At 40.8% G+C, this 18,626-nt stretch overlaps 2 protein-coding genes across 2 annotated transcripts in view; one reads left to right on the forward strand and one right to left on the reverse strand.

The window, feature by feature from the left end:
* The window catches only part of ccdc66 (coiled-coil domain containing 66), a 23,601-nt gene extending 12,643 nt beyond the window's left edge, over positions 1 to 10,958 (forward strand). The window contains exons 7-21 of the mRNA XM_015050968.1: positions 257 to 351; positions 463 to 518; positions 1,650 to 1,730; positions 2,051 to 2,185; positions 2,448 to 2,665; positions 3,820 to 3,904; positions 3,985 to 4,143; positions 4,735 to 4,831; positions 5,177 to 5,251; positions 5,325 to 5,556; positions 5,875 to 6,076; positions 6,150 to 6,187; positions 6,477 to 6,622; positions 8,942 to 9,072; positions 9,520 to 10,958. Of these exons, the coding sequence (XP_014906454.1) occupies positions 257 to 351; positions 463 to 518; positions 1,650 to 1,730; positions 2,051 to 2,185; positions 2,448 to 2,665; positions 3,820 to 3,904; positions 3,985 to 4,143; positions 4,735 to 4,831; positions 5,177 to 5,251; positions 5,325 to 5,556; positions 5,875 to 6,076; positions 6,150 to 6,187; positions 6,477 to 6,622; positions 8,942 to 9,072; positions 9,520 to 9,621 (1,852 nt within the window). The 3' untranslated portion in view covers positions 9,622 to 10,958. The remainder of the gene's footprint in view (positions 1 to 256; positions 352 to 462; positions 519 to 1,649; positions 1,731 to 2,050; positions 2,186 to 2,447; positions 2,666 to 3,819; positions 3,905 to 3,984; positions 4,144 to 4,734; positions 4,832 to 5,176; positions 5,252 to 5,324; positions 5,557 to 5,874; positions 6,077 to 6,149; positions 6,188 to 6,476; positions 6,623 to 8,941; positions 9,073 to 9,519) is intronic.
* Positions 10,959 to 12,774: 1,816 nt separating this feature from the next.
* tasor (transcription activation suppressor) overlaps positions 12,775 to 18,626 on the reverse strand; it is a 29,859-nt gene continuing 24,007 nt past the window's right edge. The window contains exons 23-28 of the mRNA XM_015050966.1: positions 18,350 to 18,509; positions 18,159 to 18,267; positions 17,176 to 17,354; positions 16,312 to 16,461; positions 14,250 to 14,868; positions 12,775 to 13,677 (exon numbers count right to left, since the gene is read on the reverse strand). Coding sequence (XP_014906452.1) covers positions 13,260 to 13,677; positions 14,250 to 14,868; positions 16,312 to 16,461; positions 17,176 to 17,354; positions 18,159 to 18,267; positions 18,350 to 18,509 — 1,635 coding nt within the window. The 3' untranslated portion in view covers positions 12,775 to 13,259. The remainder of the gene's footprint in view (positions 13,678 to 14,249; positions 14,869 to 16,311; positions 16,462 to 17,175; positions 17,355 to 18,158; positions 18,268 to 18,349; positions 18,510 to 18,626) is intronic.

Below are 18,626 nucleotides of genomic sequence, written 5' to 3' on the forward strand. Positions count from 1 at the left end.
CAATATGGCCAATTGTGATCCAATATGGCCGACTTCCTGTTGGGTTTAGACCATGCCTCCCAAAGACTTTTTTTTTAACGTCCTGTCAAGATGTACATGTGTTGGTCAAAGCATGGCTTGGGGCTGATTTTTTAAAAAATATTATAGGGTGTGCTGTGGAGGAATTAGGCCTCAAAACAAACAAAATTAGTAAAAGCCCCACTAAAGAAATCTGTCCTGTTGCTCCGAATTGTTCTGATGGTTTATTTTCCCTTAGGTTGCATCGCTCTTCGTTCAGTTGGTTCAAAGAGCGTCGGCCGGACAGCAGAGCCGCCATCGATGCAAAGAAGGCTCAGTGGAAAAGAGAGCTTGGTACGAACGCTTTGCATGTGGCGGCAGAGGAAAGGAAAAACTGCCTCTAAACGGGAAGAAACGTCCAGCAGTGATAATTTTGTTGAACTAAAATGATGGTCTGACTTTCAGATGAGCAAGTCGCCCTGAAGCAGCAGCTGCAGCTTTCATCCCTCAGCAGACTGCAGGTATTTCACCTTCACCTCAACCTTTATTCGACTGTTTATTCTCCTGGTTTAATACCCAACAGTTGCCATGGTTACTTCATGCTGTTAACCAGGAAAAAGCACAGTGAGCTAGAAATCACAATAGGAACGTTTTCTACTTGAGAAGCTCCTTACTGGTTAAATTTATCCCGTATAACTTGTAAAAAATTAACATTGTTAGGAAAAAAAGAGGCTTATTTTAGGTAATTAAGTTTTTCTTGAGTGCATTTTGCTTTAACTGTGGTCTGGCAAATACAAATAACTCTGAAATTATTCATACCACAGGTGGATTTACTTAAAATAATTTTCATTCAAGTAAGAAGTTTGTGATGTTAAATGAGGCAGGCGTCTCCCAACTGACACTAAAACGACATGAAAGAGGTATTAGGGAAAAAATGGATTTTACTTGCATTATATCCAAAAACGGCAGCATTTGAATTTTTCTTTGTTGTAATGATTTATCTTTGGGGATGAGCTTAAAATTTTTTTTTTTTTTTTTTAGTTTTAAGAATATAGGGACAATAGATGCAATTTTACCAGAATATTCTAAAGTTAAAATCAGGATTTTAATGAAGGTAATCTGATTTTTATTGATTTTTTTATCCATTAAAATCAGCCCTACATATTAGTATGAATAAATTTAACTCATTATCTAATAAAACCCTGATTTTAATGGGATAGAAAACAGGAAAAAGTCCTGATTTTAATTGGTAAGTAAAGTTTATTCATACCAATGTGTACTAATGTATTCATTTTAATCATGAAAATCCAGATTTTTATCCATTAGAATCAGCCCTACATGAATAATTTTTACTTATTATCCTTTAAAATCCTGATTTTTATTAATTATCAGGATTATCACACAGCTCTACACATTAGTAAGAATAATTTTTATTTTTTCACTTTGAGTTCTGATTCTCAGAAGTCTCCTCAATCTCTAAACCTTTCTGTTATCATTTAATGGTTTAAAATCAACAAGTGGACCTGGAGGTAAATTAATTAAAAAAAAACTAAATGCATCTGAAATCTGTAGTCAACAGGAACTTGAAGCAGTTTCCAGGCCTTTCAGCCTGTATTTCATTGATATTTTTCAGATGTTGCTGTGTGTTTCAGGGTGAGGAATACGCAGAGAGCGTTTCCTCTGTCGGCCACAGAGAGCATCCAGCCGCCATCAGGTCCAGCCTCCGACTCGGGGTAAACATGAACTCTGAACGAAGTTTCAAACATTTCACCTCCAACTGCTGGATCCTGCTGGATCCTGCTTCCTCCACGACACGGAGGCCCAAAGTGCGGCCCAGGGGCCATCTGTGGCCCTTGAATTGCAGTTTCCAACTGCAGTTCAAGAACGATACAAATTTGGGTCATCCAGCATGATGCAGATGGAGAGTTATGTAATCAGAGTAAAACGTTTATCAACATAATTTTCTTAGGTTAGGTGGTTGTTTTATTTTTGGCTACTTTTGAGTTGATGATTTTGGCCGGAGTGACGAAACGTTTGGACACCGCTGCTGCAGGAGGTGACGCCCATGGAGGAGATGCTGAGCGTGGAGAGGAAGGAGGAGCAGAGGCGGGTCTGGCTGGAGGAGCTGGACCGCCAGCGGGAAGAGACGGCCGAGCGCCGGAAACAGGAGAAGCTGCAGCGGAGACAGGTAGAGACTCTGGCCTAGTCCAAACATAGCCGGGTCGTCTTAAAACAATGACAGTCGAGATATTAATTTCTATAAAATACTAAGCACTGCTCGTCCACACGCAAACGCAAAAAAGGAGAATTCGCAAACCTTCACCTTGGCTGGAGTTTTCAGTGATATTAACCGGAGGTTATGTGTGGATAAAAGGCCAAATGGCATGAAAATCCGTTTGGTTTATCAGATATCCGGCGTCTGACCTCGCAGTAACGTCGTGTCTGTGCAGACAGAGGACCACGAGCACTGGGCCGCGCACTTCGACTCACTCCAGCGCAGAGCGCCGGCCCAACCCGCGGCCCCGGGGCGGCTCAGCGGCTCAGAGCGAGACGACTGGAACCCGTCGTCCAGCTTGTCGCTGGTCTGGGAGGGAACCAGCAGCTGTGGAGCCGACAGCGTCATGGCAGCCAGTGTGGATTCAACCAGAGGGTTTCCCTCCAGATCCAGGTAGAAAACTGGGAAATGGCATCAACCCTGTCGAAATAATCAATAAATCGATTGATTTTCATTTGGACAACAGTCGTTAGAGGGTTGATCCCTGTTGAAAAGCCGCCATTTTGAAAAACGCTGCAGACATTTACACCACTTCCTGCCACTTTTTTCCCTCTAAGCTGAATGATTCTTACTTTTGAAATGCTTAATCCATTTTAATCATTGTTGTTTCGGTTCTTTTGTTTATTTTGGACATTTAAAGTGTTTTCCAGTTCCAGTGTTAAATATTGTTTATAATTTTGTTTATCTTTATTTGGGTATACTTGCATTAATTATATCAGCTGAAAATGGTCTCAAAATAACCATATTATCTTTTATTTAAATAATTTATGGGCCAATTTATCGTCCAGCAGAATTTATTACAGCCGAAGCAGGATTCCCTTCCAGGCTGGACTCAGCAACATCTTTATTTTTATCATAAACAACTTTAAATATGTTTTAAATGGGCAAACATATGTGGCATATCTAAAATAACTTCTGGGACAATTTATCGTCCACTAATATCATGACAGATTTACTTATTAATCTGAGAAACTAGTGTTAACTCCAGAGGAGCTGTTGAGCCAACTTTAGGTTACAATTCAGCTTTTATTATGAAAAACAAGAAGGAAGCATTTGTTGCAAGCAGGTCTGTCACAATAACAAATTGTTCTGGTCAATAAATTCTCCCAGAAGTTACTGCGGTAAACGATGTTGTTGTTTTGAAGTAATATAATGGAAATGGCATAATAATAATAATGAAAGAACACATTCTCAAAATCAATAAACTTTAAATTATAATGAACATTTAACACTGGAACTGGAAGACATTTTAAATATACAAAATAAATAAAACAACAAATAAAATTAATAATGAAGTCTCTGTAACAAAATTACCTTTCAAAGAAGGGGCTCGTTGAGACCAAAGCGCCAGACTGAAGACTTTTAACATCCAGTTTTTGGAAGAAGGAGAAAAATAAATCATGCAACATTTGTTAGCATGACGGACCCATTTCTATTTTTATCTGCAAAATGTGGTGCTGGAAAAGTTTGAAAACTTGAAAAGTGCTTGAATTTTACTGTAACAGTTTTAAGATCTTTGTTTAATCTGAACTCCGTTTTTCCTGCAGCTACCTGAGGACGATGACGTCGCTGCTGGATCCGGCGCAGATAGAGGAGCGAGAGAGGCGGCGGCTCAAACAGCTGGAGCAGCAGGTAGGGCGGCACCAACACGAAGGAAGCCTCGTCTTCAGCGTGTGCCGCTTTGCTGCCTTCACCGTTTTATTCTGGCCCAGAGAGCCATCGAGGCCCAGATGGAGGAGCGCAGGAGGCAGAGGGAGCTGGAGGAGGCGATGAGGAAACGGGAGGAGGAGGAGGAGGAGCGGAGGGTCGCCATGGAGAGGGAGAAGCTGCAGAAGCAGTACGAGCTGGAGATACTGAAGAAGAAGGAGAAGGTCAGGGGTCAAAAGATGTCTCACCTTCACCACTGGCAGAAAATTAATTCCTTCAGATTTCACCAAAAGAGAAAGAAAAAGTCAGAAACTAAGTTGTACCTCATCCTTCATAGGTTCAGTGCAACTGATGGCAAACAGTGCTAAATCCCAACTGCCTATTATTATTATTGCTAATAATAATAATAATAAATATTTAACTTCCCTTTGGGATCACTTAATTATAGATATATTAATTAAAAATGCCAAATAGTATAACAAGCAGACAGACTGGAAATATGAATTTTATTCTTTAAAGAACTTAAATAACTCAATCTTATTTTCTTGTTTTTGTAGAAGTAGTAAGACTGCCACCTTCAGGAGGGAGTTAGCATCACTTAACCAAAGATATTTTATCATTTTTGAGAAAAATTTGCATTAGATTCACAATTATCCAAAAGCGTAGAAAGAAATTAATAGAATTGTTGATTGAATTTCTGCAAAATAACAAAAGCATGGAACGATAGCTTTATATAATTCATCCAGACGCCCCCTTCCTAGTTCCACCCTGGGCGTCTGCCAGTATCCAACAGCGATCCGTTTCCTCCTCTTCAGCTTTTGGTCGAGCTTCAGAACAATCCGGTCCCTCCGCCGGAGCAGCCAGAGATCGGCGTCGGTGACGGCGGGTCGGAGGAGACGCCCGGATCCAGAAGTGAGTGAAGCGCTGACGTCACCACAACCGACCCAAAGAACCAGAACAAACCGGTTCTCTGTGCTAAACAAGTCCAGCAGACCTTCATTTGTTTCAGGAGTGGTTTTAGCATCTAGAAGTGTAAAGTTCAATAAAAAAAAATTAAAAAAACGGAAAAAGAAAATGTAACAAATGTCGCGGTTTTGGTCCCCAGTCTGACCGAGTCTATCGGACTATCAGATGTGAAAACTGTCTTAAATCTCTGTGGGTTTAGTTTGGTTGAATCTAAACCGTGTTGGGCATACATGTGTTTTAACAACAAACTACTAGAAAACTTTCCTGTCGGTTTTGTTTGTGCGTGTTCAGCAGTCACCAGGGAGACCGAGAGTGTGGAAAACGGCGACAGCGGTTCGTCGTTTAAAGACTCGTCTGTTCAGACGGGTGAGATGCCGCAGATGGACTCCGGCTCTCATGTTTAACATTCGATTACAGCTTCTCCCCTCTCCCTGAGCAGAGGACTCTCCTCCTCCTGCTGCTGCAGACAGAGTTCAGACTGCTGACATCTCCGTCCAGAACCAGAACCGTCCGGCTCCCTGTGGTTCTGCTGAGCCTAACAGCAGGAGCCGTGCTCCGAGAGCAGGAAAGGAGAACATCTGTTTGCCAGCGGGAGAAGATCCGTACGCGCCGTTCGCTCGGACGGAGAGGAGCCGGAGAAGCAAGACGAGGCCGGAGTGGGGAACACAGAGGTTAAAACGCAACATTTACACCAAAACAGCAGCTGCATTCCCATCACTGATGAGCGCAAATATTTGTCTGGTCTCTGCTAAACAAACACAATTTTACAATTCATTTAAATCAAAATTACATTAAAATCGCTCTTAAATCAGCTTGTTTATGCGATAAGTCACTAAAAATTATGGGAGCATTGGATGTAAACATTTACATGAGATACGTTTGTGATTCAGCCAATCAGAGGAGAGGTTGATCCGAGTGCTGATTAGGCTGGAAGAGCTCAAAGTGACTCAAGCAAACGGTTCTGTTCTGCCCCTGCTGCGGTTCTCCAGGCCCAGCCGGCGGTTCGTTCCCGCCTCGGAGCGCTACCCGGTCGCCCTGCAGCGGGACCGGCAGGAGAGCCGACTGAGGAGGCAGGCTGAGCTGCTGGCCCTGCAGAAGACCCGTCCTTCCAGAACAGAACTGCCCGCTCCCCAGCAGGAGGCCCGGCTCTGCCCCAACGGCCAGCAGAGCAGAACCAGTCCCACTAAGAAGGTGGAGAACCAGAAAATCACAAGGGAATTAAATGAACGATGTTGTTGTTTGCTAATGAGCGCTGATGTTTCAGGTGGAATCGGGTTTGAAAGGAAACATCGACTCGGACCGGTGAGCAGCTCCACATAAACCTGAAACGTTCTCCCCTCATGTGGTTTAAATTGGGCCAGGGAAATTTAATTATAAAAAAAATCTATTTTATTGATTAGTGGAATTTTTAGTTTTTGAAGATTTAATTTTTGGAGAATCTGGATTTTCACCAATTTCCCAACTTGGTCATTTGCGACCACTTTGTTCCACTGGAACTGCAGAAGTTTCATCTTAGCAGGACGGTCTCAGATCGTTCAGTTTCTCTAATAAAACAGACCAGAGGTTAAATGTGGACTGTGGCATCCTGCAGGGGGCGCTCTCCTGCTGCCCAGAGTCAGCAGGCTCCCGGCTCTCCTCCTCCAGCCCTGGAGTTCATTCCTTACCTCCGGACCGCTGAGGTCTTCAGCCTGGACCCCCTGGAGCCCGCCAACACGCCGCCACCCAGGACACACCCCGGTTAGAAACGCATCAGAAATGTTTTAAACTCAACAACTAGGCCTGTCATGATAACAAATTTTGCTGAGCGATTGTCTAAAAAATTATTGCGATAAACAATAATATTATTTCAAGACCTTTTGACTCTGATTTAATGGAAATGACTAATAATGCATGTGATTTCCTGCCATAGATAGATACACTATTATACACTGTTATTTTCAAAAGAACACATAACACTGGACCTGATAAACTAAATAAACAAAACAACCAAAAACAAAATGGATTCTCAGACTCCATTAACAAAAAACGTACTTGAATAAAAATTAAACAACATAAAGCGAAAGTGGAAATAAATACTGCATTCAACCAAAAGAGTGCAGATTATGAAGTCTGTATACTATATTGCCCTTCAGTAATCTCTAGATTTAAATAGAGAAGATGGGCACATCCGACCACCTGATGCAGTAGTTCACACTACACGATTTTTTCCCCCCATTTTCCCCTTATGACAATCTTAGATCGTTGGCCGATCTAAGATTGTCGCTGGTGATGTCTTAACCGATCATCCTGCAGTGTGTGCTGTGTTATGGTGGATCGTCGTGGACGCTGCGATTTCAGGGGTTTTCCCCGACTGGGAGCTTAACGCTGAATGTGACCGCAGTTGATAAACCCGGTAGGTTTTCAGCTGTTCTTCGTTAACGTGACATAAATAGGTTATAATGATTTTCATTCGGTCAGGACTTTACGCTGAATCTAGCCACATGCATCACAGGTAGATTCCAGTTAAGCATTAATTAATGCCTGATCTTAAAATTAGTTAACTGGACTTGTAGCCATTATTTTGTGCCCAGGTGGCTGGACGCCACACGGCACGACAAACCCGATTGAACCGTTATACCGAGGATTTCTGTCGGCTAATGTCTCTCAGGTTTTGAAAATGGCCCGACAATTCGTGTAGTGTACGCTGGACATTACACAAAGGAAATAAGGAAGGGAGGGTCAGTGGAGAGCACCGGAGCTTAGCCTTTTTTCATTCAGCGTCATCAACAGAAAGAAAAAAGGCAGGAAGAGACAATAAAGTCGATAATTTAAATGAGGTTGATAGGTTTAATTTATCGTGCGATTAATTGATTTATCGTTTATCGTGACAGGCCTATCGACAACAGCGGTCTGCAATGGTTCTTAGTAACTTTGGCTAAAATTTAAATATTTCTAAATTAAGATATTAAGACAACAAACGCAGGTTTGTAACAGTTTTTCAATTTATTCCTGCAATATTTACATTGAATTTCCACAAAGAATAACACTAAAAGTAGCAGTAATGTTTTTAGTTCTGAATCTGTGTTCTTTTTTATTTTTATACTTCATTTTAAATCCTACAGGGGGAAAATTCATCCTATTTTTTCTACATTTTATGCGTATCTATGTTTTAAATTGCAAAAATAGAATTTAAATTTCTCTATATAACTCAGGAACTCAGTACTGTTTTAGCTGGACAGAGCTAGCATATGCCATTTACCCAGAATTCATTGCAGCGTAAACATGGCAACTAAATGTTTTAAAACCAAACAGCTTTACTGTATTGTTTTTACATCTAAAATAAATATTTCTTAGATTGTATTGTTACAACTAATCGTGGATCCCTTTAAAACCAAAATTGACATTAAAATATTAATTTTAAGGCTTAAGAATTGGCTAAAGACGAACCAGACAAATCTCATTTTAAAATATCAGTTTTTGATTCAGAAGTCTTAAGTGTATTGCATTATATCGTTTTTATATCATTTTATTGTTTTTACTGTTAACTTTTCATTTTAATCAACTGATAAACATCCTTCTGGTGTTGTGAATTATCTATGGCAGACCTTAGATTGTTTTGACCTGTTTTTGTGTCTGTTCCTATCAAACAATAAAAACAATGTAAGAGATTAAAGAAAAACATAAGAAAATAAAATGTCAACTTTCCAAAAGTAGATATTTATCTAAAATGAAGTGTTGACATTTGCAGTTGTAAAGTTTTGTTCGGCTGACATCATGTTGTTTTTCCTGTTAACCACCAGGGGGCAGCAGCTTTCTGCCCAACTGAAAGGTTTTAATCTCTTTAATTTAATAAAAACCCGACTGGGTTTTATTTTGGAACAGATTAAACAGAACAGAAAGTTTCAGAAATTAGTTTCAACACTGATATTATATTAATAAGCATTTTAAGCCTAAGCATGCTTTGCAGCCATCTTTCTCTGTAACCTGGGTCGACAGAACCTAAAAGAGGGTCAGGAGGTCCAGTTTGTCTGTTTTTGGTGAGTCATAACCAATCAGAACCTTGTCTCTCCTGGTCAGGGCCTCCTCCTGCTGAGGCCTCATCTCCTCCTCCTGGCTCCTTGCATCGAGACCCGCTGCTCCACCCAGAGATGCTGCCTGGCTCCCAGCGCCAGCAGGAGATCCTGAGAGGCCTGGCCCAGCTGCGGCAGGTAACCCAGACACACCTGCTGGTTCCCCATGAAGAACAGAAAATAACACGCTGATGAAAAGTATTCACACCCTGTAAACTCTACGAGTGTTGACGGAGAGCTACGCCACACTTTTCACGTCATGCAAAATGAGAGAAAATTCTTATAAGAGCATAAAAAATATAGAATATAAAAATAATAAACTAAACATATAATGTAAATAACAAACAAAGTATGTTTAAGTAATTTTAGTAAGTTCGGTTTTGGGTACGAAGCTTTTTAGATACACTAAGTCAAACTATTAATCTGAAATCAGTTCAGCTTTCTGTCATCAGATTGATCGATCCGGTTGGTACCTTCCAGGCTCCGGTAGTTTGGGCCTTACCGGAACCGTCCGGCAGCTTGTTTCCCTCGGATCGCTTCCATCTGCAGGTGAACCCACTCAGGCAGCCGCTGTCTGTTTTTCAGGGTTTACTACAGAAGCAGAAGGAGCTGGAGACGGACCTGAAGCCCGTCCGGAACCGCCGTGATAACGAGCAGCGCGCGCTCTCCGCAGCTCACCGCACATGACCGGCGGCGGCGTCTGGAAGCTCCTCCCACTGGTGCTGATGCGACTTCCTGTTCTACCGGGGATGGGAACCGCCTGAAGATAAACACTAACAGAAACCTGCTTCAGTTTGCTGTGGTTCTTTCATGGAGGGGAAAGTTTAAACGAGCGATTTCTGCTCAGTTTATCATCGATATGCACAAACCTGAGGGAGAACATGAAGGTTCTACCTCATTACGGTCGCTGTTACAAACCGGTTTTATCTCCCAGTTTCCTGCTGAATGACGAGCACTAAGTTTCTAATGTTCCATTTTTTATTTATTGTTAATGTTATTTAAAGTTTGGTTTATTAATAACTGATTAAAGATGTTTTAAAGCTGCAATGTTGACATGACAAAGTCTTGCTGCACTATGTATGGCAGGCTGTTTTAGCATAAAATCCGTTTCACCTCACTTGAATTCCAGATATTTCCAATTACATTCTTGTAAAAATTACGTTACAATAAATTTGTATGGAAGTTTCAATTCAGAATATCAACAATAAATTACTGGCAATGAAACATAAATTACGATTTGTCAAAAGTAAATTTCAAATAATTAAATTTTTTTCCAGGCTAATCATAATGCTAATTATAATTCTTGATAATTTTAAATGCTTTTTTGAACGCAAATTATGACAAGGTAAAACTGAAACTGTAATTTTTACTAGTTAAAATTCCTTTTCAGAAATCTCCAAATGAATTGGAGGAGTCTTTACTATTTCAGATTATCTTTAATTAACATTCTGACTCGTCAGAATGACATTACTCATCTATTGAATTTTTTTCAAGTAAAAAATGTCACAGATTTACATAGCATTTTAAAATTTAAAACAATGAAAAATAAAAATAAATTTGGGAATGAGTTGACAGCAGCACTTTTAGCTTTTCAAAGCCATGTTTATGTCCAACATGTTTGCTGGAAGAAAATAAATAGGAAATCTGTTCCATTAAATGTAGTTGAAGATATCTTAAATTATTCTAACTCGTCTGAACGTGAATGAAGTAATCTTAAATTTCCATTTTGTATAATAAAAATGTAGCTGTTTCTGGTCAAAACTCATTCTTAGCTAGAATAGAGGTAATCAGGTGACACTGAGTTTATGTTAAAACGGCCTTCCATATATGCACAGTGTGGGATGCCAGTGATTTTAACCAGTTGTTTATTTTTGCCTCTCATAGAGGGATTTATTTTTTTCTGAAGTTTTGAGGAAGAAAAATGCAAAACCTCAGAAACCAGGATGAAGAATCTGGACAGCTGCAAATATGAATATAGTTCAATGTTCGTCTTCTTTTTAGGTGTGAATAAAATCTAAAATGAACTTTGTTTTCTGTTTTCCATCAAACAAAGATAATAGAAATAAAACTTTAAAATGTTTAATCTTTTGAATTGTTCATAAGGGAACCATCCAAAATTCTCTCTTCAGAGAAAAGGAAAATGATTAGGAACCAGCAAGACTCAAATCAAGAACTGTACCACAGTCATTTCGTCAAGTCTTTAGACTTGTTTTGTTTTCTTTAGTGTAAAAACTGTTTTTCTAAATAAGGTAGTTGAATATAAATTCCTGGTAATTTTCTGCACCCAGTTAATAAACACCTGCTCACATTCCTCCAGAAATCAGGGGATTAAATGTTATTTAGGGAGCATTTATTGGTGCTATGTTAACATTAGAAACGCAAGTTATAGCCTAAAGTTGATAAGCAACCATTTTCTTAAAAACCCGAGTATTCGCTTGTATTAAAAGGGCCAGATTTCCATTACATAAACGTCAACATTTCTCATAACAGTGAATTAAAAGAAAAAAAAAATATATATATATTGTGTCAGCTGTATTAAATAATGAATGAATAAATAGAAATTTTTGGTTCTCTCACTTTCAACTTAGACATTTAAAACGGGAACCTCAGGTTGCTGAATAGAAAAATAAAAGATGAAAAAATAAAACATGTCACTCAATTCTCCATCAGCGAACTATCCATACATAAGTGCTGTCAGTGGTTGCTTTTGTAGGAATATTAAAACTTTGTCTAATGAAGTACATTAACTCATGACAGCCGTCAAAATCAACCTCCATTATTGACGCCATGTTTTTTCCCCATCATGTTACCTTTGTAGCACATCAGTCATTTTCAGTTGAGAAGTTGGCACTGCTCCTGGCATTCAGCTCGCCTCACAGAACTCTATTGAGGTGAAACTTAAGGAGCTTGGAGTGTTTCCATTTGTAAACAGTGCCGCATAAAGAGCATTTTTCATCCCATAGGCGACTCTGGACCGTTCTCCCTCCATCTTCTGGAAGACCGCCACCATATTTCTGTATCAACTGCTCCTCTTAAGGATGACCAGCGGCGCCCTCTGCTGGCCAAACTACAACACTAAAAAAAAGGTCTCAGCCCGGGGTGCTCAATACGAAGAAACTAAAACCAGTGTGGGTCGATCGTATGACATAAAAATAAAAACTAGACGTCGGCCCATCACTTATCGCCTCAAATGACTGAAACGGTTGGTAGCGGCAATATTTACTTGTTTGCCAGTAGTCATTATAACAGAGAAGACTTTTCTGACACATAGGGCACTGCGCATGCGCAAACAACGGCCCTGAGAACAGAAAAACTAGCTAGATATCGAGTTACCTCCGATTTTTACTCTTAAGTTTTCTCTTAAACTTAAGAAATTGTATAAAAATAAGTGAGGAAGCTGAACCAAATGAACCAAGTAATAAGATAAAACATATAATAAATTCTCAATATATTTATAAATAAACGTATTATGCTCATGTCCGTCAAATAGTTTTGCATTTTTGTAGCAAGTAGTTCGTTTTAGGAAAAAGTGTGAGCACCACTAGCCTGAGTGTAGGTTATTACTTGATTCAAATCTGGAACATTATAATCTAATGAACCATTACTAGATAATAATTAGCAGTATGCACCTCTAGTTGACATTTATTTACTGGGACATAATCACACTGCTTAAAAGTGACCATACATTTTTACAGAAAATGTACTTGATTAAAAAGTAGTAGTTTGCTGTGATCAGGTGTGGGATTGGGGTTACCTGGGTCCTTTTCCTCTTCCTCCTGTAGACAAATCATTCATCCTCAAGTTGCTTCAACACTTTGAACACAGGGAAAGAAAAAGGTATTTCTGTTTTCATGGGATTTTAATACAAAAACCTGATATAGAAAAAAAACAAAACATAAAAACTGATTTAAGTTAAAACCATTTGTTACAGATTTCCTCTCTACAGCAACAGAACAGAAACAGCTCCCAGTGCACCAAACCAAACATTCAGCACGGAAAATGACTTCTTCTTTTTCTCCACTGGTTTAAGGCAACCCCATGTCCTGTGGTTTGAGTTTCCAGCAGCTCGTGTCCGTCAAACAGTGAAAACATCTGCGCTCTTCATCAAACAAAAACGCTGAAAACTTTTGCTTATTTACACGCTGGTAAATATTTACATCTGCTCATTTATTTGCTTAGTGTTTCCTGAAATGATCCGGATTGATTCTGACTCTGTAAACAGTCATGACTGAAACTCTCAGGTTGTTTAGTAATAATAATAATAATAATAATAATCTTTATTTTTGTATTCAAACCGTTTCCGGATCAACAGACCCGGTTCTCCTCTACATCCTGTTAAAACCTCCGCCCGGCCGGGCGCCTCGGTACGCGCTCCCGCCTGGACCAGCAGGGCCGTAGAACCCGCTCAGGAGGTCCACGCCTGGCTGCTGCAGGCCCCAGACCAGGGGGTTGGCCGCGGGAGCCAGGCCGCCGGGCCAGATGGGCGGGGGGGCCATGATGCCACGGAGGGCCCCTAGCGGGCGCAGGGCTCCCAGTAAGGGTCCGGTGTGGAAATGCTGGCCGTGGAACTGGGGTAGCTGGGGGGCTTGAATCAGGCCGACGTTCCGCTGCGGCGGCTGGCCGAACAGAGCCGGACCCGGCTGGTTCTGATCCCGGTACATCAAGACGGGGATCCGGGACTCTGCGTTGCCCTGGGGAGCCGCTTCGGCGCGGACGGGCAGCTGCTGGTTGGACTGGGAGGATCTGCAGAAGAAAACATGACCAGGTGAAACCAGGAGATTTATTCTGATAAATAAAAACTATTATTGATTTATTGATTAGTAACTGGAAAGCAAAAGCTACTTAATAGATATTTATAGTACCTGAACCAGGTGAAGCTAAACCTCTGCAACGTGAGGATTTCTGGGTGAAACATTTTTACAGATTATTTTTATCTTAAGTGCAAAATGTTGTTACATTTTTTGTAGTTTTGGCTTAAACTGTTCTGTTGTTCTTTGATCAAATGTACGTTTTTTGGTTTAGAAAAGTCCAGTTACTTAATTGATTAAATTGGTAATCATTTCAAAAAATCGATTAATTGTTTTAGCCATAGTTAATTTTTTAATTTTTTTATTTTGGATATTTAAAATGTCTTCCTGTTCCAGTTTTAATTTTTTAAAGTAAATTAGTTAATCAATCAAGTGTTTGTCCTTTGTTGTTGCAAAGCTCTGACCTCTGACCTTTTTACTTCATCTTTGTTTACGTCTGAGTCAACTTTAGAATCTAACCCTGTGACCTCTGACCCCATCCGACCTGGACAGGAACCTTTAACTGACCTGGAGACGTCGCCCTCTTCAGGAGAGCCTGATGATCGGTCAGGTTCTCGTCGTCGCTCCGGTTCTTGGTCGAAGTCCGGCCCGTTTGGATCAGCTAACCGAGCAGCTGTGCTCTGATTGGATGGTTCTGTGTGGTTCTGTGTCGAGTGTCCATCAGTGGCAGTGGGCCGCCGTCTGTCCTCCGTCCTCTCGTCCTCCCACGTCTCCATCTGCAGTCCAGAGTGAATCGAGTCCAGCGTCGCCGTCACCGCCTTCCTGCTGGGCGTGACCCGGACCGGCTCCGGCAGTGCCGCCCGGTCCATGGGCGGTGTGACGTGACCCCCCTCCACGGCAGCGGCAGGAAGGGTGGTGTCGCTTGACTCCACCTGCAGCTCCAGCAGCTGCTGCTGCAGCCGCAGCTGCTGCAGCTGCTTCAGGCGCTCCGCCCGCATCTCCTTGATGGCCTGCTGCAGCACCTCCATGTCTCTGTTGGTTGCCACGGAAACACGCTCGCTGCCAGCGTCCGGAGCCAACTGGTCGGGAGCGAGGGGCCAGGTGGGCAGGACGCCGGGCGTCTGGTTGCTATCGGCAACGGGATGGAGGCGATCGGCAGCGGTAGACAGAGACTGTCGGCCGAGACCTGAAGACGGAGCAGAACAACGAAGGTCAGGAGCGACACTAAAATTAGTGTCAAACTGAAGGTCCGGGGGCCAAATCCGGTCCACCGGAGCTTCTCATTCGGTCCTCTAGACTCCAGAGGGACACAGAAATAAATCAATTAATCACATGATAAATCAAAATGAGTCTGATAATTTCCATTTCCATGATTTATTGTTTTTCTCTTTTCTCTCTTTCTACCATAAACTGCATGGAAAAAGTTTTCAGTTTGGTGTTTTGGTCTCAATTAGCTCATATTTTGAAGGACAATTTCATTTGCAGAGATTTCATAACTCATTTCATTTGACATTTCTGCTTGTTTATTTATTTTGGATGTTTAAAATGTCTTCCAGTTTCAGTGTTAAATGTAAAATAGAATTTGAAGTTTATGGATCTTATTGTTTAATAAACAACAATGTTATGGTTTATCTCAATAACGTCTGGGACAATTTATCATCCATCAAAGTTTGTTATTGTGACCGACCTATAAATAGAACCATCTAGATAATAGTTGTGTACTAAAATATTATTTTTTCAGTCAAATCAAAACAGTTTTTTTTTATCCTTTATTGCAACATTACCATCAGTCCCTCCAGTTTTTCGCAATTCTACGATTGCCGAAATTGACGCAAAATCAACAGATCCTTGCATTTTTTCGCACTATACATAATGATGAGTTTATTGCAAATTTCCACAAAAATTATCAAAAACAATAAGATTATGGAATGCTAACTCCAACCTGCAGGTGGCAGTATTTCTTCTACTCTGCTGCTTCTGTCTGGTATCAAGTTTTATTCCATGATTAATATGATTTAGACAGATATTTATTAATCGTCCAAACATTCTGGCACAACCGGCCCTTTAAGAACATTCAGGATGGCCCAAAATGAAAAAGAGTTTGACACCCCTGCTTTAAAGTGAGATAAATATTTACATAGTTCTCTAATATCTGACAAGCTGTGTTTCCAGTATAAATGAGTGCAAAACTTTATTGATACTCCACTAATGTCACAATTTCTCATTGCGGTGCTTCCATTAAATAAGAATTTCAACTAAAATCACACGTGATCAAGTTTGTTCGCGTGATAAGTCATTAAAAAACATGTTGGAGTTCTTATAAAATTTCAACTTTATCTAGATGATTTTATTCTCCATTTAAAAAAATAAACGTAACACTCCGTCGCAGAGTTGACCTGAATTCAAAGTCCAAATAAACAAACTCTTAAACAAGATGGCCGCTCTGACATCACTGAACTACAGAAATCCAAGGAGCGCACGTTGGAAAAAAATCCAGATTTTCCTAAAATTAAACCTTCCAAAACCAATAATTCAATTCATTGATAAAGTTGATTTATACTGATGTCAAAGCATGGCTAAAATAAAGTTTTAGGTTCAGGAGGCCAGGTTTGGAGCAGCAGGAACCGACCTTTGGGAGCGAGCAGATCCTCCAGGAACAACTGCTTGTCCTTGACGCTGAGACAGCCAACCAGCCGGCTGAAGCTGAGCTCGATTTCTTCCATCCCGGCCACGATGATGCCCCCGTTGGAGTAGACAGGAAACTTATCGAAGGAGTGCTCTGAGTTTAGAAATGAAATTAAAAAATCACTGTCAATTAGTACCTGTTCCTGAGGTTTGGAGAACATCTGTTAAACCTCCAGAAGCTTAAAATCTGATGGTGCTCAGTTATATTCATAGACATCTTCGCAAATAATCCAAAAATTTCTCATAAGTTCTCAAACGTGCTGTTTGGTCAAAGTTTTCTCTACCAAATCATCAGCGTGATTTGGAAATAAGTCGCTCATCCATTCATGCAAAACCAATTTTCTTGTCTTCAAATAAATATATGATGCTATTTATAGTTTTTAAATCAAGTTTAAATTCTAAGTTCAATTCAAATTATATTTGCCCTTTAAATACTACACCAATTAATTTTGGTGTAGTATTTAGATATTATATTGCTCTCTACTGTCTCAAAAACAGTTTCAACACAGATACACATTCGAAAGCTACACATTAAGTTAGCTAAAGCGCTAAATTAGCTCCACTACTAGCGCATTAGCTGAAGACTGCTGGATATAAAGCAACTTTAATGATATGAAATCTTCACTGAAACAACAGTCAATTGAAGCTGATTAATGCTCCACTGTATTTTTTAAAAACCATTTTACTTAATTTATAAGTCCAGAAAAACATTTTTTAAAATGTTTAAAATTTTTAAATGTTTTAAAAATCAAAAAAGCAGTGTATTTTTGCTACAGTAAAAAAACTGAACTGTGGGCGGCTGCTGTACCAGTGAGGTAGACGGTGTGTCGGAACTGCGTGTATCGGGCCTGGAGCTCGGTGAGGCAGTCGAGGTCCGGCGACTGATGGTTTGTCATGTCACAGTGATGATACGGCAGGAACTCTACGATCTGCCGCTTCTGGTACGCCGAGAGCAGATCCAGCAGGTTGGCTGCATCCCTCCGGAACCTGAACAGACAAACATCATGCAAACCTGACCTCAGGGTCATCGAATCTGAAATCTTTCTGCAGAAGCAGAGCAACACAAGCCACTATTTAAAGGGGACCTATTATACAAAATTCATATTTTGCAAATTTTTTTCCTCCATTTTGGTTTCAACTGCTTCTAAAAACAACCCAAGCGCAATAAATTTATGTTTTTGGGTGTGTGGAAAGTGAGCTTTTTCAAAAACCTCTTGAATGTTAAGTCACAAACCACTGAGCTGTTACTAAGCAGCCACAGCAGAGTTCCGCCCATTACCTACTAGCCGCAGTAGAGTTCCGCCTGTTACCTAGCAACCCCAGCAGAGTTCCGTCTGTTACCTAGCAACCCCAGCAGAGTTCCAGCACTTGGATGAGCTGGTTTTACCTCTCATGTGCTGCACAATGGCTGCTGGAAAAGACAAGTGTTTTCTTGTTGACTTACGATCCCAAAACGTCTTGCTACATTCCAGTTGGCTGTGCAGGAAACTCTACGGTTGTATAACTGCACATCTGTCTGCAGTCATTTTCACATGGGAGAATAAAGATTGAGTTGGGGGCGTGGCCAGCAGCAGCTTATTTGGACACCCTAAAAGAAAACTGAGCAGACTAACATCTCATTGTCTAGGAATGATTTTGTGCAAAAAGATGTGGTGCAGATATTTTGTATAACTCAAAGATTGATGCTAACCTGTTCAAGGAAGCTTAATAGGTCTCCTTTAAAGGTTTGAGTCAATGAATCTGTGCTTGAGGCGTCGTTTTGAAAGCTACACATTAAGTTATACTGTGTACCTGGCTTGCTCTTTCAGCTTTTTGTGGGTTTTGCAGTGGATCTTCCACCTCCAGAGACTTTCTGGAGAGCTGTGCTTCTCCAGGAGCATCAGCAGAGCAGCCAATCGATCTGCAGTAAAACACATCAGCAGCGTTCATTACGGCACATGGAGACACAACAAAAACAAAACCGATTCTGATTCTCTACGTACTGTGAGTGATGACGTCCGGGTTGAGGACCAGCTCGTCAGAAACGATGCAGCCTCCGGAGACAAACAGCTCGATGCAGCTGCTGTTCTTGATGTCGTCCAGTGAGTCGATGCCCACAAACACCACAGAGGAGTGTCGCTTTAAGGACATGAGGCCTGGAATCTGACATGGACACCAGGCATGGTTACTGCACTGAACATGGAAACTACAGCTCTACTAGAGTTAGTAGACATGACTAGCTGCTTGCTAGCTAGATGCACCTAATCAAGCCTACTAACT

Source organism: Poecilia latipinna, unplaced genomic scaffold, assembly GCF_001443285.1.
Source record: "Poecilia latipinna isolate Pla-1442-1.1 unplaced genomic scaffold, P_latipinna-1.0 Scaffold1021, whole genome shotgun sequence".
In the NCBI taxonomy this organism is placed as follows: Eukaryota; Metazoa; Chordata; class Actinopteri; order Cyprinodontiformes; family Poeciliidae; genus Poecilia; species Poecilia latipinna.